Genomic DNA, 26,214 nt, shown 5'->3' with positions numbered 1-26,214 from the left:
CTGAAGGCAGCACAAATGGGATGCTTTATTTTTTTTTTTTTTTACTTAGTTGAGAGCTCCATGAAGGTCAGCTTGAGGAGAAATCCTTTCACACAACTTGTGTGCAAATTTTACAAATAATAGGCAGTCTAGCACTGAGCTGACTTGATAGAAGCAGGACCTCTGGCAGTGAGTGAGAGTGGGTAGTAATTGTTCTCAAAATGAGGCATTTTATCTTGGGCCTTGTAGAAGGGTGAGAGTGGGTAGATGAACAGGAGAAGTTAGATGAGAGGGTTAAAATTATATGGGCTGGGTGAATGACAAAAACATTCTGCAGAAGTCTGGACATATCAAAATGGTATCAGTCACTGTCAGCAAACAGAATGTTAAAAGAAAAAATACTTAGCTGTGTGGATAGATAGGGAAAGCTATGATTTAGTGCTGTTGTACTAGAAAATGTCAGTAAGGGAGTTAGGTAAAACATGAAAGGACAGAGTCCAGAGAGTTCTCTAAAACTAAGGCATCAGCCAAGCTGTGGGCCCTGGAGACATATGGCTATTGATATTGAAGAGAGAGAGATGAGTGCCAAGAGAATCTGGAGAAAAGTAAAACCATTTTGTCTGTTAGCTGCCTGCAATGATAAAAAGAGATTTTAATTTGGATCAGAATTAATGGCTATAGTAGAAATATGGCAATGAATCATGCAATAAATATGTATTTATTGACACAATTTCCTACAAAGAAACAGAGGCTTTGATTCAGTATGCTAATGATCAAGTCCAGGAGACAGGAGAACTAGAAGCTTGCAATCATGCTAGTAAAGAGAGCAGACCTCAAGGAGTCCTTTGTAGACTGGGGCTTAGCTAACAGAGTTGAGATATAAATCTCAATTTTGGGCTTCTCCTAAGAAAGAAACCTTGACAAGGCACTTTCATTGAAGGGCCAGAATGAGAGGATGAAATGGAACTAATCGAAGGAAGTCCCCTGTGTTCATTGCAAATTTCAGGGAGGTTAGAGATGGAAGTACAGAGGGAACAGGATTACAGATGGATGTAAAACTAATGAATGGTTATATTGCAAGGAGTAAGAAACAAAGGAAAAGGGTAGGAAAAGGATGAAAATGAATACATGGAAGACCAAATTAGATGAAACCTTTGTGGATGTAGAAGATGGCTAAAACAATTGCACCCCTCAAAGAAATTAATTTATGGTGATGCATTTTTAATGTGTAGCCTTCTGCCTTGTATCCACCATGACACTAAGTTGTGTTCTTATTAAATTTAAATAAAAGGACCATGTAAGTTAAGGTGTCCATTTTTGCTACACTGATACAGCTTTCCAGACCTAAATATTACTACAAGAACTTGTGATCTGTGTTTTTATTTATTTTTCTCATCTTTATACATGTTTAAATATAGAGGGTCATAACAGACTTTTTCAACTTTGATGTAGATCAGTCTTTGAAAATTTGTCTTGATTTGATTGATTTGTCTTGAAAATTGCGAATCTGGTTTTCCATGGTAAGTATGGTATGGGTATTAACCTAAATAAATGGGTTTTTAATTTGAAAAGTCAGAAAGGAATTATAATGCCACTTTATGACAGAAATAAAAACCCCCAACCAATCCATCCCAAATCCCAACAAATTACCTTTGCTCCTTCAAAGAAGCAAATCACTTCCCTGCAAGCATCTCTTGTCTGTTTCAAATAAACAGTATTTGGGGATATACTGTTTGCTCAAAATATTTTATGGTATTGTTGGAATACAACCAATGTCTTAAAAACCATCTTTATTATGTTTCAGACATTAGATTAAAGCCAATTTTTAAAAAGTAATACCCCACATTATATACTTTCCCAGATAAAGAAGACTAGTCAAAATCCATTGATTTTTGCAGAATTCTTTCGGACTTTATAAATCTGAACATGTATGAAAGCTGAATATTTGCTAATATGGGTGAGATTGGAATTAAGATTTACCTTTGTCCCTTGATGTGTTGAATGCATTATGCATTGAAAACTGCCATCTTGAAAATGGTGTATTTTTCACTAACATTGAAGATCTGGTATATGAGTATTGGGGTGGCTTAGTAGTGCCTGTGGGTACCGTGATATTAACACTGAGTTTCTATAGCACCTTCCACTACCTAAATGGGGTCTCTAAGAGAGCTGGAGAGACTTTTTACAAGGGCAGGGAATTATAAGACAAGGGGGAATGACTTCAAACAGGCAGAGGCTAGGTTTAGAACAGGTATTAGAGAGAAATTCTTTCCTGTGTGGGTGGTGAGGCACTGGGAAGGGTTACAAAGACGAGTTCTGGATGTCCATCCCTGGCAGTGCTCAAGGCCAGGCTGGATGGGGCTTTGAACAACCTGTCCAGTGGAAGGTGTCCCTGCCCATGGCAGTGTGGTTAAGGTCCCTTCCGACCCAAACTATTCTGTGATTCTACGACTGGACAACAGCAGAAAGAGAAAGAAAGTAACTCGAGTATGATGCGTGTTTTATATCAACTCTATAACATTGCTCAAATTATAACTGCAATCCTACGGCGCTCTGAAAAAGCTTTAAGGGTGAGAGGGAAGGAAAAAAGGAATCTCCTTAACTCCTTTCCTCCTCGCCGCCGTACTCGCACGTTGTCGTGGAGCGCTCACCGGGGCCCGCGGCTGGACACTCGCCAACCTCCCGGAGGGCTGCGTGCGTGCCAGGGATTCAACATGAGGATGGCAAACTGGCGGCCGTGCCCGGCCTCTGCCACAGACCAGCGCTGCCCTGGCACAAAACACCGCAGCGCGGCCCCTGGCGCGGCCCCGCTCGCCGTCCCGGGGCGCGGCCCCGCGCAGTGCGCGCGCGCGGCCCGCGGCTGTGACGCCGTTGTTGTGGCGCGGCGGGGAAGCACGTGAGGAGTGCGACGTCACCATAAACACTCGTGGGCAACATGGCGGCGCCGCCGAGCGGCAAGGTAACGGGGGCGGACGGCGGCGGCGGGGCCGGCCTCTCCCCCCGCGGGACGCGCTGTGACCGGCTCGCTCCGGTTGACGGGAGTCGCGGGGAGGGACGGTCGGGCCTGTGAATGCCCGGGCGGGTGCCTTTTCCCCCGCCGTGCGGGTGTCGCCTCACGGGGCCGCCTCTCCGGTCGCGGGCCGTCCTGGCCTCGGGCGTGCCGGGCGCTGGCAGCTACCGCGGACCCTCTGCGCTGGAGGCGGTCGCGGCCGGCGGGCGGGACTCGGGCCCTTCCCGCACCTGCCGCCCGGGCAGCGCCCCGCGGCAGCTCGGCTCCGGCCCCGGGCGGCAGGAGGCCGCTCTCCGCGGGGGCGGGCAGCTCCGCGGCCGCGCTGGGCCTCGGCCTGAGGCAGAGGAGCGCGGCTTGTCCCGTCTACGTGGCCGAGTGCCCCCGAGGTGCTCATGGGCGGTAGTGGCCTTTCCCCCGGCCTGCTCGCTGGTAGTGTGCGGAAACCTGCCCCCGGCGTGGGTACAAAGCCTTGTCAGTCCTACAGTTTGGTAATTTAAACATTTTTGTATGCCGCGGATCTTTGCCGAGCCTTCCGGAACGAAACATTATTGCTTGACAGGGACTGAGCTCTCAGGAGGGGGAGGTACAGGCAACACCCACTGCTTCCCTCCGCCCCCGCCAACAGATACGACTTGTGTCCGTATTGGTTTTTTTGTAGAAATAGTTTTATTTCATGACTCTGCTTTCTGAAGGCGTTGCTTTGCAGTGCGGTGTTCTCGAGCACGTGGATCCTTTATTTAGGATGTAAAATCTTAGTGTCGTGTCCGATTGTAGTAGCCACGGTGAGGGTGTGATAGTCTGCGGTTTCACTTTTCCAGCGTAGGGCAGAAGATGATTGAGAGAACACACGTAGTTAGCCACGTCTGCGCTTATCCGAGGGTACTGAGGCGTGCACTTAGCTATAGCACGAAAATTCCTTAGAGGTCTTGCTTTGTGCCACCTTACCATATCTGTTTCAGCCAGAATTGTTGGAGCAGGCAAATTATGCAGCTCGAGTTTTTGCAATTTTATTTTTATGTTATTTACGGCTGTTAGGTGTCCTCCCAGCTGTTTCTAGCTATGCACATCCAGTTTTTATGTACACAGAGAAGTTCCTCTTCTGGTTTATCCATTTTAATATCAATACAGAAGTTTAGTGGATGAAGGGAAATATTTTAATTTTTTACATAAATATTTTAATTTTTCAGATTGTTTCTTGTTTTCCACTTAGACCTTTATCAGGGTCTTCTTCAGGATGTCTCTCCTGAAAGCAGCTGTATTATGATGGTTTATATGAGATGCTAAAACGATTGTGGATTAGTTGTTTGTAAATTTGCTATGTATTCATTGCTCCTTTCAAAGAACCCTGTTTGTAGGAGATTAGATCTCTTAAGACATTGCAAAACTGTTTCAGTTATGCCACATCCACAATACTAATGCAATTTATAATTCAGTAACATTCTTTGCCACGTCTCTTTTAATGCAGAGGGAGAATGACAGTTGTGTTTTCTCAGACTTCATGAAGTGGCTGGGCTGGTTTGACGTTTCACTGCTCTCAGGAGCAGTTCTATCCTTCTCTGTATTTCCTCACTTTGTGTGTTGTACTGTTGCTTTCTTGGATACTGTACTCATTTGATCTGTTACTGATTAGAACTAGCAAGCTGAAATAATACATACAACTGTACTTACTTTTGTCTCAGTTAGTTTTCTGTTGGGAGAACATTGGACCACAAATTGTTCCTTTGAGTGGAAGCAGAATTTTGGAAGGGCTCACAAACTAATGAAATTTCACTCCAGGTGGAATAAATGTGGTGTAGGTTGGTACAGACCCAGCATTCCCACTTTAGGCCTTTTGCACTTCAGTGACTTTAGAAGCTGCGGATGTCTTAAGTTAACTGCAGTGTTCCTTCTGGCTGTACAGGGTTGTAAAGGGGTGTTTCAGGTGGTAGCTTTCTGAAAGAACAGTAGGCGTTAGTTTGTGGGGTGCTTTAGTCTCATGTGGTGGATCTTATCATATGAAAGTGATGTATTTTAATGTGTGTGCTCTTTTCTGCAGAATATTACACAAAGTGGTTCCCATGGAAAACACATGGCAGTATATTAAGCAGCTGGGATAACCTGAATTGTTTCAGCTTTCACAAATCTTGTTTTAGCAAACCATATAAATTTGTGGTTTCTGTTACATTTTAACCATTTGCCTTTCTCTTCTCTATTGCAGATTTTTGGGGGGAGATTTGTTTGTTGTTTGTTTCTTTGTTTTTCTTTTTAATTTTATTTCCCAGACATCATTATTGTCAGTAGGTTCAGCATCCAGGTATTTAATGTAGTCTCTGGTTTCTGCTCCATACATTAATAGGATATATGAATTATAAATTTGGTTACCTCATGTACGACTTTACTTGGACTTTTGTCCTTTTTTTTTTTTTTTTCTCGCTGGAACCTCTCACAAGATTCTTACCAGTGTTTTTCTCTATATGGACAATAAGCTCGGTTCAGGAAAAGTTAATGCAGTTGAGTTCTGGAGTCGTGACTCATTCTTTATTAATGACCATCTGCCCCAGAACAGAGTGAGCTTCAGTTTTTTCCCCTTCTTAGAATTGCCAGTTTTTTCTGAAAGTGACTTGGTAATGAGGTATTTTGTTTTCAGAGCTTTTGACTTCATGCAAACAGGTATATTTATGTATTATGCATATATTATACTTTATAAAAACAGGTACATTTTCTCTCTTTTTGTTGCTTAGCAAATGACAGTTTGTTTACTGTATTCAGAGAACGTACTCTGGATTCACCCTTACAACAGAAAACCATGTTAGAAAATGAGCTAAAGAGTTGTGTATGGGGAGAAGTACAGACTTCAGTTTCAGTCTGTTGTATATAGGTGATTATTGCAGCTGATCTAAAGACAGTAACGATACTTTTTTGGTGTTCTTGGAGTTCAGAGTATCTTCAACACACGGGCTTTTAGATCTTTCTCAGGTTACCAATTGACACGTGGGCTGTCAGATAAGTTATTTTTCACTTGCTTGTGCTCTTGCTCTTGGAGTTAAAGTTTCAGAGTGTTAACTGACCGAACATCTGAGCTTTATCTGTAAGCTCAGATGTCTGGCCAGTTCAGCAACTAGAAGTGTTCAAGGAGCACTGTAGCTATTACTAAATAGTAGTGGGTATAAGTGCTATATTGTTTGGGGGCGGGGGGTGGAATTTGTGTTTGCAGTGGAAGGATTTTTGATATTTTTGTTTGTTTGTTTGTTTTGGTTTTGTTTTGTTTTTCTTGTAGCTAGGAACTAGCCAAGAGATTTTAAATACGGTATGTTAAAATTAGTTTTGCATCCTTCAGGTAGTTTATTGGCATAGATACAATGAATTATTTTAGGTGTATATTCTGTGGGATAGGCAGTGTCTTTCTCCACCTTCTACTGCTTAAACTTAAGTGCACAGAGGCTCTTGTACTATGCATTGTTATGCCATTTTTTTGATATAAAATATTTGTTATAACTTTTCCAGCCTTTATAATTTACTGTGAACACAGTTATAATTCTTTTTGATTTTATGATACTTTGTGGGTTTTCTTTGTGAACAGACGACTATCTCTCTTGAATTTACTTAAGGTTTTTTATGCTTGAATGTAAAGCATTTCAGTAATAATTCTGAAATCTCTGTATTTTCTTTCTATTTTCTATTCATTAAGGATTTCTCTTTGCAGAAGTGTTTACAATAGGACCAGTGGGTTATTACTTGAAGCTCTTGCTCTCAGTACCCTGAATAGATTTGTATTTTCACTGATATCCTGCCACTGTTGCGTAAGTAGCAGAAATACTTCATGGTTCAAGAAATCTTCAGAGCACATGAGGCAGAGCTTGAAATCTGTACTGCTGTCAAGTAGGAAACTTTTCTTATGATATGTAGTTCCTGGTGTTGAGAACTTTCTCATATTTCTCACAACATGAACAATATTTGTGGGATTCTGCCCCTCTCCACCCCACCCCTACTTAGAAACTGGATGTTTTTAAGACTAGCAGGGTGTGAAATTTTACCTTCTTGGGAAAAAAGTTGAGCCATAGGCTCAGCAAACAAAAGTCCTACAAGGTTCATCAAGGGCAAGTGCAAGGTCCATGGGGCAATCTGAAGTACAGGCTGGGTGGAGAATGGATTGAGATGAGTTCAGGGGAGAAAAACTTGAGGGTATTTGTGGGTGCAAAGCTCAACATGACTTAAATGTTGATTGTCTACCTGCAGCTCAGAAAGCCAACTGTGTCTTGGGCCATATCAAAAGCAGTGTGGTCAGCAGATCAAGGGAAATTATTTTCTCCCTCTCCTGTGCCCTCATAGAACACCATGTGAAGTACTGTATCCATCTCTGGAGTCCCCACCATAGTCATAGATCTAACCGAGCAAAGAGGGCTATGAAGATGGTCAGAGAACTGGAGGAAGGCTGAGAGAGTTAGGGTTTTTCAGTCTGGAGAAGAGAAGGTTCCAGGGACACCCTAGAGCACCTTTCAGTACCTAAAGGGGGTTTACAAGAGAGCTGGAGTGCGATTTTTTTCCCAGAGGTATGTAGTGATAGGATGAGAGGCAATAGCTTTCATCTGAGGGGAGCATAGGCTTAGATTGGATATCAGGAAGAAGTTCTTTGCTCTGAGTGTGGTGAGACACTGAAACTGTTTGACCAGAAAGGTTGTCTACTCCCTATCCCTGGAGGTGTTCAAGACAAGGCTGGATAAGGCTGTGAGTAAACTGGTCTAGTGGGATGTTCCCTGCCCATGGCAGGGGGCTTGCAGCTAGATGATCTTTAAGGTCCCGTTCAACACAAACCATTCTGTGATTTGTATTTTATTGCAATTCAAATGCCAGATATTGTAGCCTATCTTCTGTGAAGCAGTAGATCATGTTGGTCAAGTAGTGTTAGTTTGATGCTTTTGTGGAGCACTCAAATGTACTCGCGCCTCGTAGTCGGAAACAGACTCTTGATGCAGTAGGTACTTCAGTGTGCCCAGTGACACTTTAGCAGTGAATGTGTGAGTAAGCTTTGGCCAAACATCAGCTATTCCAAAGAGGAAGATGAAAATTCAAGTAGCATAATATAGACTTTTATACTGAGTTATATTTCTTCTTACTTTATGCATAGTTCTAAACAATGATGCTTTCTTTTGTGGATGTAAGATCACTTAAGCCAACCACTGTCTAAATTGAAATAATTTTATTGGTCTTTAACTGTTTCCGTACAGTGTTGCATCTTTTGTTCTGTTTCCTTTCCATCAGAATCTGAAAATAAGATGCTGCACAGCAGCTATATCTGTTGTTGATGTTTCTGGACAGAGCCATTTTTCCTTAAGTTTGCAGAGCATTTTAGATGTTTTTTACTCAGTCACTTTCTTATGAACATGCCTGCTTACTGTTTCAGCTGTTGAATTCTTGGTGAGGTCCTTTATCTGGTTCTCTAACATGAGGCAAAAAATGAAGTAACTGGTATTGAAAAGTTGTTAATATCAGTATTTACACAGTGCCATAATGACTTACTGTCTCCAGAGCAGTGGCTGAGTCACTGTGTAAGTGACGCTGGATGGCATCTTGGCAGAGCAGTGCTTGGCAGAGCAGAGCTGTACTCTCTGGTGGAAAAGGGGAGTGAGTGGAACACACTCTCCAAGAACACAGGATGAGAGTATGAAGTGTCTGAAACATGGGACAAACTAGCTAGGAGAGTTACAGTGCTGCTCCTTTCTCCCAAGTGTTCTGTGTTTGGCAAGTTGTTGGTATGTGATAGACCTAGGAACAGGAATTGGAAGATACAAACAATCAGTGCAAATGGTGACAGCTAATACTTAGGTGCTCAGCACAGGAGGGTGGAAAATACATGGGTGAGGATGGCAGGACTATGCTGTTCTGTGGTAGCCCCAGATCTTAGCTCTCCGTTTATTTGTTGTCTATACTTCATTGTCCTAGGGTGCAATGTTGTCATCTTTCACTAGCTGGTAGCACAGGGTTGTAAATTGCTATCAAATGGCAAGCATTAAATCACAAGGCTTTGCTTGTATTCTGGCATGTATTAGTGGTGGTGTGGCATCTGAAAGGCCTTCTGCTCATGTATGTCTTTGTCAATAAAAATGCTACAAGCATTGCCTGTTTACTCCTCACTGTAAGCAGTACAGTAGAAATATGGAGATGCGCATTGTCCATGCTGTGCCCTTATGGTATTAAGAATGATACAATTTATGTATCAGAAAATGTTACTGGGGCAATGGTGTGACTTCAGAATCCTATTTTTTTGCTGGACATGGACTGTAAATACTTGAGGAGTTTTCCAGAACCTTAACTAGCATATGCCATGAGATGTAAACTGAGCCTACATCTTGCTGCTTCTGTCTGTTTTTTTATAGTAGGTGGGTAGACAGCTATTGCTTTCTGCAGCTTTCCTGAATTTTCTGCTGTAGTTCCCTGCTTTTACAGACCCTCAGTCAGGATATGAGTTGAAATAGCTGTTGTCTCTGTGTGGTACAGTGCTTTCAATGACTGATCAGAATGAATTGTGAATTTGCCTTTGACCTCTGTAGCACCCATGGAAAAGAGAAACAGGTCAAAGTGGCTCACTAATATTTGGAAACCTGCATCAATTTTTAGCTTTTGGTGGGATTCTGAAACATCCAGGCAGTGGTTCTAGTTTTCATTTAATAGAACTGGACAAATAAATATGCTGTGAATTGTGCTTGCAGGCTGCCAGCATGGACTTCTTGATAAGCAGGAAAGACTTACGAGCATAAGCTTCTCGGGTACATCTTATTTCAAACTTGAAACTTTAGGATTATTGAAAAGTAATACTTACATCATACAGACTTTTTTCCTACTGTCTCCATAATTTTCTTAGAGAAAAAAAGTTGCCAACTGAATGTTTTTACAGTCTTAAGTTGCCTTAAGTAATGCTTATGATTTGAAGTATTCTAGGAACTTAAGGATACCACGGATGGATAAATCTGTTCTGCACAGAACTAGCTTTAAGCTAGTAAAATGATTGAAAAATCTTTCAGTAATTCCAGTGTACAGCCACAAGATATAACAAAAATTTATTTGAAATCAAGTAATTATGAAAGTTGTTCAGCTTCTATCACATTACATCTTCATCTGCTTCGGTTGCATTGGTGTGTGCTTTTCATCAACACTCTGCTTTTTTCATTTGTGTTTTTGTTGTGGAACCAGCAGAGTCTGGCTTTCATGTAGGTAATAACATCTAAACCTGTGGCATCTTCATCTCTGGGCAGCTGTTTGCAAACAGGTACAGAAGAAAACAGAACAATCACTGTTTAAATCTGTAGTGAGGCCTGTCATTGCTGGACAGCTGTTTTGGCCTCAAGCATCTGAGCAACACAAATGGCTTTTCTTCCCTGAGGTTCTGTTTCTGGGACCAGTGGATAGACTGTGCAGAGCACAGAATTCTGATTAGCTGGACGGCTGGAAGGGCTGTAATACTGGTTGAGGGGTACTTTTGGATTTTTTATTAAAATCCTAGGGATGTGTCAACTTACTTAGTGACCTGTGGTGTGCACTTATTAACAATAACTTGTCTGTTTTCATGATGGGCTTATTGATTTTGTGTAGATTTAGGGGAAGAGTGATGGCTCTAATCATATGAAAAGAAAATTAAAGATTGAGCTTGGCTCTAGCTACTTCTCACCTTTGCAAAAAAGCCCGTGATGAATATGTAAAATAATGAATAGTACAAAGCCAAGGTGAGCCAGTAGTGTGTTTTCCTGTCTTGTAATACAAAAGCATAATGGACTAACTGAACAGATAATCTTTAAAACTCTTGAATTCTTTCACCCGGGGGTAATGAGGCCTTCCTAGTTCACTAAAAGCTAAAGGCTATCAAGATTTCGAGGAGGTTGAGTTGCTTTCCTATGCTGAAGGTGTTGACAGGTAATACAGAAGCAGATTTGGGTTGGGTTTGGAGGGATCAGAGTTACTTCAACAGCTAATGAGGGGGACCAGTCTCATTATCTTGCCCTGTCTGTATCTAGTTCCTTTTACTGTCTCCATATGTAGCAGGATCTCACTACATAGATGTTGCATGCAGACCTTACACAAGGCCTTGGTATTTACTGATGCTTTAGGTCATCCTCTGACATTTGCTGCCTTTTTTCGTGTTCTGCATTAACCTACTGCTTAGGCAAGAGGCAGTGTGTGATGCATTCCTTAGTTTCGAAATCTGTTTACTTGAATGCTTAAGCGGTCCAGGTGTGCTGACTGACCAGGCGTTTCTCTGAGTGTTGGGCTGCAGGGGCACTGAGGAAAAGCCTTCGTAGACCACGTGGTGTGTGAGATTGAGCTACTAAGTGTAGTAGCAGTTGTCTACTGATGGGGTTTTAGCCAGTTCTAACTATTGGTATACTGTCTTTCAATTTGATACTTTCCTTAATAATTTAGCGTTACTTTTCATCTTTGAATTAGCTTGCCAGTGTTGCAGTATCAGAAAACAAAAATCTGTAACAAGCTGTTTTACTGTAAGGTACTATAAGAATACCTAATAGCATTTTTGAATTTTCAGCTTGCTAAGAACACTGTGTGGAATATAGCCACCCAGTGTAGCTAATATTCAGGTGCTACTGCTATAGAACTACATTTCCAAGCCCGGTTTGTTCAAATGCATTTATGGAGTTACATTACAAAGTACTGCTGAATAGAGTGGCTTAGTATTTTGAAAATTTCAAGATCTTAACTTCCAAAATGTTTTACAGAGGGATTAACTGGAAAAACATCTAGATACTCTTTTGTATGATCAATGTTATCTCTTTCTTCAAATTAGGTACAGTTCCAGTTAATAGTTGGAAAGACTAAGTAAATAGATCATGCTTGTGATTGGAAAAGAAAAATCTCAGCAGCTTTGTCTTCTGACCCTTCAAACTTGGAGAAGATTTTCTCTTGAGTAACAGTATGAGGGCAGTAAGGTGCTTTGTGACAAGTCCTCTGTTTTACAAACGTCCTCTGAAGTTCTGAGCATGTGCTTTGGTTTTAGTGCACCTGTTTGGTGGAGCTGAAGCTGTTAAAAAGAGCAGTGTAGGATTTTTCAGTTGCATGACAGCTGTGACATTGGGAACACATTTTCTTTTCCCATGAAAGGGAATGTTTGTCCTTCCGAGAGATTAATGGGCAGAAAATAATAAAACAGTTATTAGATGGCATACCTTCTAGCCCGATTAGGTATACTTTATAAAACTTACCAACATTTTTGGCAGAAGTGCACTTCTACAACTCTTGATACAAATAGATTTTTTTTTTTTCTGCAGCAGTTTTCCCAGCAGTTGGTTGATAATTGGTTCATGTTTATGACTAGTTTTCATGATAGACCAAGTCAAAATAGCTAGAAGGTAAAATTTAAATAAATGTCAAGGTTGCCATGTTTGAACAGAGGCTGAATTTGAGGACAGATAATTGCTAGAAATAGAGGGAGGATCTTTTTGGATAGAAAAGAAAAAAAAAACTGTAATAGGGAACAGGAAAGAAGACTTCCAATATTTGAAAGGCAGTGATGTTAATAATCCTTCAAGAAGAAGTGCTAAGTGACCTTTAGAGATTTCTTCCAAGTGATATTTCTGTTTAAACAGAACACTCCTGAAATTTCTTGCTTGTGTAAAAGGTTGAGAAATTGAAGTAAAACTAAAACAGAAGGGATGAGTTAAGTGAATTTTATTGCTCTTTTTCAGCCATGTTTTCTCATCTGGCTAGTTAAGCTTACATACCTAACCTTTTAGTTTACTGCCCTGACTGCAAATGTAATGATTTTAAAAAGCTAACAAATGAGAATAATAGCTCCTGATATTTTAGAACCAAAGAAATACACTGTCTCTGATCAGTTAAAAATTTCTAGGCTTTTTTGCCTTTAAAAATATGTTTTTGAAGGCAGTGTTTGCAGTTTGCAGTTTGGTGTGAAAATGAAAATGGTTCTGAAACAATTACTGTTACTATTTGATTTATTTCACTTTCACAAAATCTAGGGGAGTTTTCACTTCTAGAGCTGTGTGAAATAGGACCCATTTACAGTATTTATAGAGCTTTTAAGAGTATGTGTATGTGGCTTTGAAAAGCCTGCTAAATTTTGACAGCCAAGGGTTCTCTGATTTTCTATTTTTTTAAGAATATGATCAGAATACTGTGAAGAGTTTTGCAAATGCTTAAATGCAAAAGTTATGTGGGCTGTGTGCACTCCTACAAGCCTTTCTTATCCAACTGTTACATATTCTACCTTTCAGAGCAAATCTTTGCCACTGACCATGACTGTAGGAACAGGCATTTAATTTCAGGGTGCAGTTATTTATTTCTCTGGAGTTCATCTTTCTACACTGTTTGGTCCATTTTAAATTTAAATTAGTTTTATAATTTCAACGTGCTTAATGGCAGGTGGCAGAAAGGCAGACTATGTAAGAAAGCCTTTTAATATTTTAAAAGCTGTATAGGACTTCCATTGAACCTGTGCCTGCTGATTTAAAAAGTACTAAGTATTGAATGCATTTTAGTGTGGTGTTCTGATTAAGTAGTAGTAGTCAGAATGTTGCTTAGAGGGTAAGTTTGACAAGTTCTGTTTTCTATTGTTTCTTGATTTAGGTAAGTGAAAGACTCTGATCTTGGACTCTTTGTAACAAAAGCCCTAGCAAGACAGATGTTTATTTAAACTTCTGTAGGCCGGTCAAAATGATAATGAGTACCATAGGGGTTAAACCATTTTAATGATTTTAAAACCTTGCTTTTTTAAATTTCATTTCCTATTTTGTTATAGGTTGTATATGAGGAAGAAGGAGTTTTCATTCACTCCTCCTGTGGCAAAAATGATGACCAAGACAGCTTAATAGCAGGAACACTGCGTGTCATAGAAAAGGTATGTGCATAATACAGTTACAGAAATTTTGTGTATTTGTTGGTAAAGCACGTAACAAGTTTGGCAAACCTTAAATGCCTTTTTCAAGTGTAGGATTTTGTAAATGAACTAACATCACATTGTGTTTGACATTGTCATCATTTATATATATATGTAAGCTTTAACAAAATCACACCATGACTAAATGGCAATAGGTACTTTGCTGTGTAGTGTTGAATTTTTTGTGATCTTATTGTAGGAAAATGAAGTGGTAGTAGACTGGAGACCACTGGATGAGACTTTGGATACTTCTAATATTCTCTGTGCTGGAAAGGTTTGTTTGTTAGTTATCAGTGTTCTTCGTTATGTTTCTCTAGAGATTTTATTTTGTGTTAACTAATGCATAGATCCCATAACTGGAAGCAAAACTCATTTATTATTGGTATTAATAGCTATACGTGGGAATCTTATTTGCAGACTGCAGCCCAGTTCAAGTTATTAGAATACATGTGTAGGTTGATTGTTTTTAGTTTGTACTTGGTTCACAAATAAAATAGTTGGGGACTAACTATAAATAGTAAAGACCAAATGAGTACAAGTATATCACAGTCACTAGTCCTTCTGCATGTAGAGTTTTCTAGTTTGGTGATTCACTCTTCATAGTTAGACACGAAAGTGAGAGGTGCTGTTCTAATGCAAAATAAAAATAGAAGTCTTTGGGGGTTCCAAGATGCAGTGATATTTAAGCAGTATTAAGAGGATGTGACTAAATAAAAAAAAAATTCAAGTTTTACACTTAAATGAATAGTTTGTTATGTTCATAGAGTCTGCAAGAGAGGCAAGGATATTTTAGGATTTTGGAATTTACTAAGTAAAACCACATAGTCTTAGCCTTAAGTCCAAATTTCCTGTGTTGATCTATATCATGTTTCTGAGGATTTCAGTACATTTTCTTTTAATCTATGAAATAAAGATGCTGATTCTTCATGTTGAATCTGAGAAACCAGGTCAATTTTCATGCCTTGTGTTTTTTGATATTGCTTTTGTTGTTTTTCTCAGGATTCTAGTTCTGTTGTGGAGTGGACTCAAACTCCAAAAGAAAAATGTTCCCGAGGGGCAGACCGTCCAAGTAGTTATGAAGCAGAATGGGACATGGTCACCACAGTCTCTTTTAAAAAGAAACCTCATTCAAATGGAGGTACTTTAAAAAAAAAAAAAAAAGTGGAGGGCTTTTTTGTGTGTAGGGTGTTTTGGTTTTCTTCCCTGATGGTAAGTTGTAATTGAAGAATTGCATTTTAGATACAGTAAAATGGAATTTATTAGGACTTGAAAAGCTGGGATTCATTTGTGGTAGCAGGTGAATGTCTGAATGTGGAAAACAATTCACAAATGGAATGGCTGTCATCTGCCTCTGTTTTTTTCTTTAAATTGATAGGGAATTGTGTTGAAAATGAGCACTAAATCTAACTTCTTGCCTCATCATTAGATGTAGTAGCAGTTTTAGCTGCACTGGGCTTGCATTCTTTAAAACAAATGGAATTCAAACTTGGTTTCATGTTAGAAATGAAAATGGAAAAATAAGTGGTTTACTACTCAAATGCATTTCCATACTGCAGAAGCAGGGGGAGGTGGAATGTACATTTATGGCATACATGGGTCTTTTATATGGTCTTTTTACTTGGGCAAAATAATTCTATAGCTACGCCATTTTTGTGTATGATAGAGATGTTGAAAAATGAGTTGTGGCAAAAGAACAGTGATTCTCAAGTAATCTTTTTTTCTTACATTCTCACATAGTGTTTTTTTCTTCAATAATACTTGTTTTCCATGTATTATTTCACAATCTGTTACTGGGGATTATTGTGCTGGTTTTACCATCGTTATAATGGTTTTAAATGTCATGTCTGTCATGTACATACAGGGTTTGGATGTCAGATTATGAATGTTCTTGAGTAAAGCACAGTCCTTGGCTTTTACATGGACACGTACGCGTGCATGCGCACACACACACAGCATCTCTGTTGGGTGAATATGGTTTATCCTATCACTAGTTTGTACTGAATTTTCATCTCCAGTCAGTGAGCATGTCTTCATCAGTAGTGTCACTGAGCACTATGGACTTGGATTATGCTCTTCTATTTCCAATTGCTGTAATTTGATGGGAGCAAGCCAGGGGATGTCTCAAATTCTTTTAGATATGCTGGTAATTTTGCGTCCTCTGGTAAAGTACACTTTCATCCCTTCTCCTTGAATATATACAGTCTTGCACAGCATGTATACAAGCTTGCACACTACAGGAGGAAGGGGTAAGGGGGAGATTTCCAATTTTTTTGCCATTATTTTGGTAGCAGCCTTACACAGCACATGGCTAATAACTATGGGCAATGTATAGGTTACAGGATTGTAGTACATTTCATGTTTGTTTTGAGTAAGTAGCACTATCTGGTGGAGGTGCAGGTTGGATTTAGCTTGCTGCTGGAATTGGGTACAGCAGATGGACATTTAACTGCTAGATCACATCTGTTGTAGGATCACAGAGCATCTTGAGTTGCAGGTGACCCACACGAATCATCAAAGTCCAACTCTTGGCCCTGCACAGGACAACTGCAAGAATCACACTGTGTACCTTGAGAGTGTTGTCCAAATGCTTCTTGAACTCTTGTTAAGCTTAATGCCATGACAACTGCCCTGGGAGTCTGTTCCTGTCCCCAGGATCCACTGAGTGAAAAACCTTTTCCTATAAACCGTAGGTACAGTTTTAGGGGAGTAGCCTGATGGACTTGTTGGTTGTTCTACAAGTCCGTAGAAGACAAGGAGGCTCAAAGAGAAATCCAGAAATAGCACTTAGAGAGTGCGCATTTTACTATTAGAACCAATGCTGGTGTTTATGTTTTGTTTTTTAGGAGCAGTGACAGATATAATGTATTTATAATTGCTAGCACTGAAAGTCAAACTGAAATAATGTGCTAATTTTGTTTTTAAGATGCTGCAACTCATGCAAATGGAGAAAGCAAGTGGTCGTTCCTGTTCAGTTTGACAGATCTGAAATCAATCAAACAAAACAAAGAAGGCATGGGATGGTCTTATTTGGTATTCTGTCTGAAGGATGATGTGAAGCTTCCAGCTCTTCACTTTCATCATGGAGATAGCAAATCATTGATTAAATGTATTGAAAAGCATGTTGCACTGAATGAGTAAGTATCAGACCGCTCTTAGTTCTGTAAAATACAGATGACTTGGTTTACTTAAATCATGTAATGAATTTCAGATTCATACTTCCTGATTGTTATTCCCTTGCTTTTTTTATTAGTAGAAATAGTTTTTGAGGTGACTGAAACTGTGGTTTCACATAGGCATTTGGAATGTAAACTGAAGTTTAAAACTTGGATTGATTTACGAAGTATTTTAGAATCCTAAGTGTTATTAGCTCCAGATGCCTCACTTGCTCCCTCTAGTGGGTGCAGAAGCTTCTTATGAACATGCTGTGTAAAAGTTTACTCCTTCATGAGCTACTTCTATAAAATGGGATAATTTGTTACAATTTGAGATTGTCTCCTTTGTGCAAAATTTGCATGACTACTTACGTGAGTGTGCAAGGTAATTTATAGTACTGTCAACTAAATAAATTGGTATATAAATATTTTCCCCCACAGTTCTGTTCCTCTGTAATTTCTTGCCTGGTCAGTGTTTCACTCTTGATCTTTACTGCACAAATCAGCTTTCTGAGTGTAAATATATTTAAGACCCTATCATTCTGTTAAATACTTTGGAGTTGTGTAATTATATTGTGTTACCTCCAAGAGTTTTACTAGGATAAAAACCTTCTCTATCAGCATGGCATAAGTGCAAAATAATGTAAAATTTTCATCTCTCACCATGTAGGCATAAGTATAATTTAAGAAGCCAACAGGTAAACAAGGTTAGATAGAATATGAAGAAATAAATGTGATGTCACATGTATACCTGCAACAACTGTAATATCAGTGCAATATGTTTTCAAAAGAGTTTTGCTATTGTCACTTGCAACACAATAGTCTGATGACAGATTTGAAGGTGGATAGTGAAATGGCTGTAGTAATCCTTACAGAGGTCTCTTCTTACATTGGTAGCATCACTGAGGTCAGACATGCCTTCTACTAGTAGGGCAGGCTGATGCTGAGAAACACTGAGGAAGATTTTGCTGGAGAAAAGTCAGTAGGACATGAGTGGTGTATATTTATTGAACTGATTTGTGAAAGGCTTTGACAGTTCCACAACATGGTGTTGGAGTTTGGGATAGTCAGAAGTTTTCAACTTGGAGAAGGTAGCATGGTCAGTGTGTCCAGTTTGTGGAATGGTACTGTCTGTAGCATTCTATGTGAGCTTTGTAAGGGAAAAAGTCAGGAAGACCAAAGGAGAGGCTAATAGGGGGGACAAAATGAACTTGTAAATAGGAATATTCTCTGTACAATTGTAGATTAGAAAATCCAGAATAACAACTTCATCTTAAATCCTGAGGGTTTTTTTCTCTAGGTTGCCTTCATTAAGTACCTTTTAATTTTGTTTCATAATTTCCCAGTCTCTTCAGGCATAGGGAAACATTGTTGTCCTGCCATCTCCCTCCTTCCTTCCCTCCCTCCCACCCTTCTTTTTTCCCCAAGGAAACTATTCCTTTTTGAGCATACTGCTGTGTTTGCTTATTTGTGGATACCATCTGATGAGCTGCTGGTAAGCTGGGGCAGGTTTTGGGAGCAACTGATAGCAAACACACTGGAAAAAGATCTGTGTTCTATGGTGAGTCACAGTTATATCTTGAGTTATATAACTCATATAACTGAGTTATATGGTGAGAGCCTTATATGAGATCTGTGTAATCTGTTGCCTGTGGACTGCAGCAACATATTTGAAATTTTCTAACTGATTTCTAGGATAATACAGCAAAACTTGAGGTGAGGTGCTGTGCTACTTGGTATTGCCACTTTGAACAGTTGTAAGCATTAATGAATGCAAAAGCAGATACTTCAGGAACTTTAAAGCAAAAAGCAGTGACAGCTATGGAAATTCAATTTGGATGACCTTAAGCATTGACCTGGAACTTCCAGTTTTAGTTTTCTTATTTAGTGAAAGTCTCTTCTGTCACCAAATTCTCTTCTGTTGTCTAGTCATGAGTTATGACAATTATTTTTTTCTAAGGAAAGAGAAAAGAACAAATAGGCCATCCAAGTTATGGAAATGACAGTCAATCTGTATGTTTCTGTTGTTTCCTAATGGTTGTTCATTCTTTAGTACATAATGTATCTCAGCTCACAACCTCATTTTGGAAAAGATGTTTAGTCAGCAGTTTGGATGCCACAAGCAAATATTTGTCAGTATAATTACTCATTGTCCCAACTTGTGTTTTATAAAACATGGGATATTGATATTAAGGCAGAAATTTTAGCTTATCTATATATTATCTTTATGTTATAGGTATTTTCCTATGTTCCTATTACCTCAATAGATTTCGTTCTTTTCTAACACCATTCTTTATACAGTATCATGTAATTGCTGAAATCAGCATGAAACAGCCAAAGTCATACAGAATAGCTGTAATTTGTTGCCCTAAGGATTATGTGCCTTCTAGTTTGATTGCACCAGTCTAACATTGAGAAAATACTATGTGGACAGATGACACTTTCTGAGTCACAGGACTATGAGGAAGTTTAAGAAAGTGTATAGCTCACAAATTTTTGAACATTATCTAAGTAGATGTTGATGGCTGCCTGACTGTGCCGGAGTGTGTGTAATTAAAAGGGAGATATGGTACAAAGTTTTAATTCTTTTAGTTAAGGAAAACATACTGCATGACTCAGCCTTTGCCCCTGTGCTGCTCTTTAGAAAAAGCCATTTGAGGCTCATTAACCATTGCTGCTTCAGAACTATGACTGTGACGTCTGGCTGTCTCAAAAGAAGATCTGTTGTTGCATTTCATATCCGTCAGTGTTTACAGTGTCCTGTCCTGTTGGAATGGGAAAGAGATAAGGCTTATTAAAGTTCTTATCTTTGACTTTAATAACATGGTAGATGATGCAGGTGCTAATAAAAAGAAAAGTAATTTTTCTTTTGAAGACTAGAAATAGTGGATTTAAACTTTGTGAGAGAGCAGTAGAGAGGTATTTTATAAATGTAAGTCTGTGCAATGGACTAGGGTCGGATAGCAAACTGCTTGGCTTTCTCCTGCCTGGATACAAACTCTGAGGCTTGAATGTTAGCCTGCCTTCTGAGCTGTTCTCTCTTCTGTCACCTACTGCGCAGTAAATTGGAGATTCAGCAGCTGCCTAAGGAAGTGATGGGGTGCCTGTGCTGAAGAGGTGGACAAAGTGGGATGTTGAAGGGGGAGTAGGTATAAAAGCAAAAGAACAGATTCATTACTAGGGGCAGCATGGTTTCACTGCCTTCGTTGTCACTACTCTCATATGCCTTTGGAGCCCTGTTGAGTAGCAAATGTATTGAGCAGGAGTGTACAAATGCAGTGAGTTAGGCCAAATCACGTTTGTGTTTTTTAAGCTTTTGGAGTCTACAGAATATATTTGCAGGGCTCTACTGGGATGGTTCTGTTTCACAGTACAGTGGTTCTGTTGTCTTTTAAGCTTCTATCAGTATGAATCTTAGAATTATTCTGGCAGGATCTGTTGTAGTGCTGTTCGTTAGAAATTTGTCGATGTGCTTTCATACATTGAAAATCAGTTTGTATTCCATAATGTAATGTTTTACAGGGTTCCATAATGCAAGATTTACTAATTGGTAGAAGGAATTCCTTAATTGTATGGGTGACATAGGTTCTTTTCACTTCCTCTATTATGTTGAGAGTTTCAGCATATATTGTGTTGAGGTTGTCATACTACATTTCCTCTATCACATTTTTTTGTCCATTGTCAACACCAGGAAACTGTACTTGAAGTTAATTTTTGTCACCTACGTGTAAATGGAGTTATCTTCCAGACTAATTCCTGAAAAAATTTTCTAAAGCTTAATTTTTTAGGGAATGGAACAGTACAATTCAGAATTAATATGGAAATAACTAATCTTTTGAAAAATGAAGGTCGTGTTTTATGTAGCATTAGTTGGTTAATTTATGCCAAAAGAATGATCTTGCATCAAATCTTTTATTTTTTGCACAAAGCCTGAAAGGTGACTTCAAAAAACCAGTAAATGTTCTGAAAACTTTACAGAGAAAACCAGTCATACCCAGACGCCCTTTTTTAATTTTATTGCAGATCTCCACATGATGAACGGGTTCTTCTTGTGAAGACTCAGAAGTCTCTGTCTCAGTCTTTTGAAAATCTCTTTGATGAACCATCATATGGCTTATTACAAGTATGTATTATCTTCAAATTTTTTATTTTGAAGAAATGTATTAACAATTGCACCCTACCATGTCACAGGAATATATGCTGAGTAATGATTTTACCAGTGTAGAAGCAATAATGCCATTTATGACATTGTTGTTAATTACTGCCAAGTAAAATGCCATCATAGAAGTATTGACTGTATCTTAAACCACATGCTTACTGTAGGAAGTGCACTTAATTTTAAGTTATTTTCTATGGTGTAATAACTCCTTAACTTCCCTGTGGTATTACTTCAAACCTATTCATGTTCTCTGTGATTTATACATTTGGGTACAGAAAGTCTTAAAGAGGAAAGGAAAAATCTTAGGAGTTACCAAAATATATTAATTATAATTTCCTAAGTTTTCCTTGACTAGGTATTCTTTTCATTGTTATTTTCTGAGACTTTTGAAGGGATAATGGAAATACAGCAGCGAAGAGGGCAGTATTGGATAAAAATATGGGTTTTTTTAATACTACAACTGCTTGTCATTTGGTGGGGCTTATGGACTTGTGAAAGTCAGTAGCAAAATGTGAGTGACTTGAATGAGGCCAGAGGGCTGATCCACTGATGTGTTTAATTAAATAAAATATTCATGAATCAATTACATTAGTTTCTGTATTTAGTTGTCAAATCAAGATTTGCGTGGAATTCGTAGGAGAGTACATGATGGTTCAGACTTCTCTGTGAGGGCAGGGAAGCTGGGTGTAAGATATCTGTTTCTTGCCAGGAGCCACTGGATAGCAAACAGTGGATCTGATCCACTTCTATGCATAGGTCAGGCTTGCTGAGAACATTGCTACCCAATCTTTCAAATCAGTTAGCAGTATTATCTTCATACTTAAGATACATTTTTTAATCATGTGATGATTGTTCTGTATTACTACCAATACATGAAACTTAAATAATTTTGAGATCTATGGTACTTTTCCTGATGCATTGCTTTGAATTACAAATAGTTATATATATAGATATTAAAAATATATTGTAAACACAAATGTTTGTGTTTTGCTTGTTTTCCTTGTTATAACAGAAATGGAAGAAAGATCCATACGTAGTAACAATGGGAAAATTTTCCAAAGTCACCAACTATATTGTTGGTAGTTTACGTTCAAGTGATCCATCAAATCAGAGGCGACCACCTTCAGAAATGGCAGACTTTCTCAATGATACCATTCCAGGGCTGAAGATAAATCAGCAGGAAGAACCAGGATTTGAAGTCATTACACGAGTGAGTTTTAAATTAATGATACAGATGCATTGATTGTTTTTATGCACTCCTTTAAAAGAATGGTAGGACTTGAAGCATGATGAGTTATACTGTTTATAAAATTTTTGTGGCATATTACTATTTATTCTCAAGAGTTAAGATCATAATCAGTTACTTTTGAATATGTCACTTTTATGCATGCAAATGTGAGTTTCTTTTGAAAGGAAGTTTGTAGTTAATGAAATGGTGACTGTAGTTATGTTAGAGGCACTACCTTAAAAGGCGAACGATTTTATGTTCAGTGTTTCCTCTGAGGTCAATTACAGCTACATTAAGTAAAATTGGAGAATGCAGGCTAAAAACCAACTTTCTTGGCTAATCGCTGCTAACATTTCAGTTTCTTTTGAGATTAAAAATACTTAATTGGATAATTAATGTCTAGGGTGTATAAATTACAGATTTATGTATGATTTGAACCAAAGCTGGAATGAATTTATAATTGGTTCATGAATCACTGTGGACACCTGTTGGAGTCTCTATAGATATGTGGAAAAGGTTTATTTTTAAATGCTTGTGATTATTATTTAAACAGCGTACATATTTTTAAAATACTAAACTGTTTTATATGGGGCATTTTTAGAGTTCAGGCTAGTGTTACTATCTTAGCAGTAGCTGTATGAACTACATAATTCTAAGAAGTTGCTTCCTAGCACTTAATTAATTTATCAGTGAGAAAAAATATAACAAATGCTATATATGGAAAATAACACTGACCTATATGTCTTAATCTGACAAATGCCTTGGACTTCTAAAGAGTTAAAAGACAAATTGGTTTGGGGGTTGCTATCATAAAAATATTTTTAGGAAGTAAGAATTTACTTTCTGCTGAATTCTCCTGTACTTAGACATGCAATTTAGGAACTGAGAGACTAAGCACAAACTGAAACTTCTGATGGGTGTTATAAATTCTGAAAGTACATTCATCCTTGGGTTTTTTAAGAGGCTGTGTACCAAACCAAATCTTTCCTGTTACATTGTGCAGGGATAGCATCTCCAAACCCAAGCTGATTTTCAGTTCTCTTGTAAGATGCATTTGTATCAGGAATGTGTTTTTCAAGTGAAGCTCCTGATTGTTGTTGTTTGCTGTGTTGCATTAGTTTATGGGAAGCTAGTTCAGAGGCATTTGTGGAGTTAGAAGGTTATTTAAAATACATGTACATTCTCCAAAATCTGGAATATTAACATATTTCAGGTCCTCAGCACAAGAGTCTTACTCTAAAGATCTGCTTGTGTTGGCCCACACTACTTGCTCATGTGGGTGCAACCTTAGATCCTTAGAGTTGCTGACTGAGGTGTGTGCATGTGGAAGTGTAATTGCACTGAATATAAGAAATTGGCAAGCTTAGTATCATTTGTGCAGTTGTTGGCAGCTACTGAAGTGCTTCATTGGGATTCACATAAAATGCCTTTGTGTGTGTTTCAGATCGACCTAGGGAAACAGCCTGAAGTCAGCAGAAGAGAGCCTGTGTCAGCTGAAGAATGGGCTAAGAATATGGACTCTGAAGGAAGAATTTTAGATGTCGACTACATAAAGCGACAGATATTCAAAGGGGTAACTAGTTTTTCTAAATTCAGCAAGACCTATGATTCTGATAGACCTTGATTCTGGCTTTTAATTTCCTTCCCAAACTGTGGCTATGCTTCTTTCATTACACTTGTAATGTTTCATGCAGAACTTTGACCATAACCCAGACAGTCACTATTGAGAGACTTCATAAAGCATGGTTTCATGCCAGTCAAATACCTCAGCAGTCTTGCAGCTGTGTGAAGTGCTCTGCAAGGAGAGAGATCTTCTTGTGGCTGGCTAAAGGAAATGACTTGAAAAGACAGAAGCTTAAGTGACATAACAAAGGAAAGTGGCTTTCAGAAAAAGACCAGTGTTTCAATGTTAGGGTAGATATTTGGTTTATTCTTTTCTCTTACCCTTCTCCAGCAAAAGCTTCTGGTTTTGCCCAGCAGTTTGCTAGAATTAGACCCTCATCAGAGCAGTGCTAAACACTTCAGCTGGTATTTTTAGTTGAACTGAGTGGTTTTGTGATATGTTGTGAATTTAGTCTCAGAGATGGATATTTTGAAAATTAATTGTGTCCCATAGCTTTTCTACCTAACGTTACTTCAGTATTTCTATATTTTTGTGGGAATCCAGCTGCCTTAATGCATTCATTGTGTGCCTGCTGATGCATATTTACAAGCAGAAGTAGAGAATGAGAACACTGTTCTTTAATATCCGTGTGCCCCATGTGCTCAATTAAGGACCTTTCCACAATCATGAGAATTACTACAAAACTTTGGTTCCTGTAGCCCATTTTCCTGTCATCTCTGCCCACTGGCAGGAGAGTGAGTACTCTCTTTTATTTATGACTCAAGGTCCCCAAAGTGGGGCTAGCAAAAGTTCCTCATTCTTATGACTGTACTGCAGGAGTTACAAGAAGCTCTCTTGATGAGAGGATATGATTCAGCTCCATACATTTTTGTTATCTAAATTGTTGAGCATTACTTAGATTTCTGACAAGCAGGCTTCTTGAGTGGACACTAGTATTTTTGACTGAAAGGTTCATTGAAGGTGGGCCATGTCTTGTGAGATTAAAATGTTTGTTTAAAAAAAACAAATAACTGGAAGACTAGTTGTCAAGATCACTTTGTGACAAGACCAGAAGTTTGGCAATTGTATCCAGAAGCAGCATTATATTTATATACATTCATTTTAAAGGTACTTTTCTTTGCTTCTTAAAGTCTGCTATGCCTGTAAGGTTTTTATTTTTAGCAGTGAAGCAAAAATATAGAAAGAAAATTATTTTCTAAAGTTTCTTTTTTTACTGAAGTGTGAATCCAGTGCTTCTACAGTTTTCTGTTAATCATACTCTGTTCCTGCTGTTTCATCAGAGTATGATACCTAGTTAACATATGAGAGCTGGCTACAATGTAAAAAGAAATTGACTTGAAGTTGCTACTTTGAGAAGTGTTGTATCAATCTAGGAATGTTTCCTCTCATTATGGAAATGTTTTTGTTGACACTTCATATCCATTTTTCCCTAGGGTCTCTGCCATACTTTAAGAAAAGAGGCCTGGAAATTTCTTTTGGGGTATTTTCCTTGGAATAGCACTAAAGAAGAGAGAGCAAATCTGCAAAAAAGGAAAACGTGAGTACAGTAACTTTTTTCTTACAAAAGAAATTTAAAAGCTGCATCTTTTGTTAAGACAGTGATGTAGAAGGTCTTTTGAAACACAGTTGCTAAAATTGTTGAATGCAAGAATATGTGACATTTTCTTAAAAATTTTATACTAAAGACATTACACAAAGAGGGTATTGTTACTCTATTTATCTCAAAGAGTAGATGGGATGAATGAATGCTTAAATTAAAAAAAAAAAAGAACGTAAATGTTTGGTTTCAAAATTGTCTTTCTTCTTCAGGGATGAATATTTCAGGATGAAACTGCAGTGGAAATCTGTCAGTGAGGAACAGGAAAAGCGAAATTCAAGATTAAGAGATTACCGCAGCCTTATAGGTAAATTCATATTTAGAGACATACCTAACTGCACACACGCTTTTAAAAGTTTAGATGAAATTGAAAAAAGTACCCTTTTGAAGAGCCTACATGAAAAGGCACTAAAAACGAAATGTTGCTCTTTTCAGAGGTGTCTAAACTTGGTTTTATACTTAATATTAAAACTTTCTCAACTTGAGTAACTCAGAACTTTACATATCAGTGTTACAAACTGGCTGGTTTTTTAAACTACCTTTATTTAATAACAAAAAACTCTTCATTTTGTGTTATGTCATAATGTGT

General features: G+C 38.5%; 1 protein-coding gene across 2 annotated transcripts in view; it reads left to right on the top strand.

Annotated features, from left to right (window-relative positions):
- Window positions 1-2,829: 2,829 nt before the first annotated feature.
- The window catches only part of LOC131592966 (TBC1 domain family member 15-like), a 35,758-nt gene continuing 12,373 nt past the window's right edge, over window positions 2,830-26,214 (top strand). Inside the window, exons 1-10 of one of the 2 annotated variants that reach the window (XM_058864984.1) lie at window positions 2,830-2,938; window positions 13,728-13,826; window positions 14,065-14,139; window positions 14,865-15,003; window positions 16,789-16,999; window positions 21,041-21,140; window positions 22,189-22,386; window positions 23,849-23,977; window positions 25,462-25,565; window positions 25,838-25,932. In XM_058864984.1, coding sequence (XP_058720967.1) covers window positions 2,915-2,938; window positions 13,728-13,826; window positions 14,065-14,139; window positions 14,865-15,003; window positions 16,789-16,999; window positions 21,041-21,140; window positions 22,189-22,386; window positions 23,849-23,977; window positions 25,462-25,565; window positions 25,838-25,932 — 1,174 coding nt within the window. In that variant the 5' untranslated portion in view covers window positions 2,830-2,914. Of the gene's footprint in view, window positions 2,939-3,286; window positions 3,478-13,727; window positions 13,827-14,064; window positions 14,140-14,864; window positions 15,004-16,788; window positions 17,000-21,040; window positions 21,141-22,188; window positions 22,387-23,848; window positions 23,978-25,461; window positions 25,566-25,837; window positions 25,933-26,214 lie in introns of those variants that run through there. The other variant, XM_058864983.1, reaches the window with a different exon arrangement.

Source organism: Poecile atricapillus, chromosome Z (assembly GCF_030490865.1).
Source record: "Poecile atricapillus isolate bPoeAtr1 chromosome Z, bPoeAtr1.hap1, whole genome shotgun sequence".
NCBI classification, from domain to species: Eukaryota; Metazoa; Chordata; class Aves; order Passeriformes; family Paridae; genus Poecile; species Poecile atricapillus.
The sequence above is the reverse complement of the archived record's forward strand: the minus strand, read 5'-3'. Positions and strand labels throughout refer to the sequence as shown.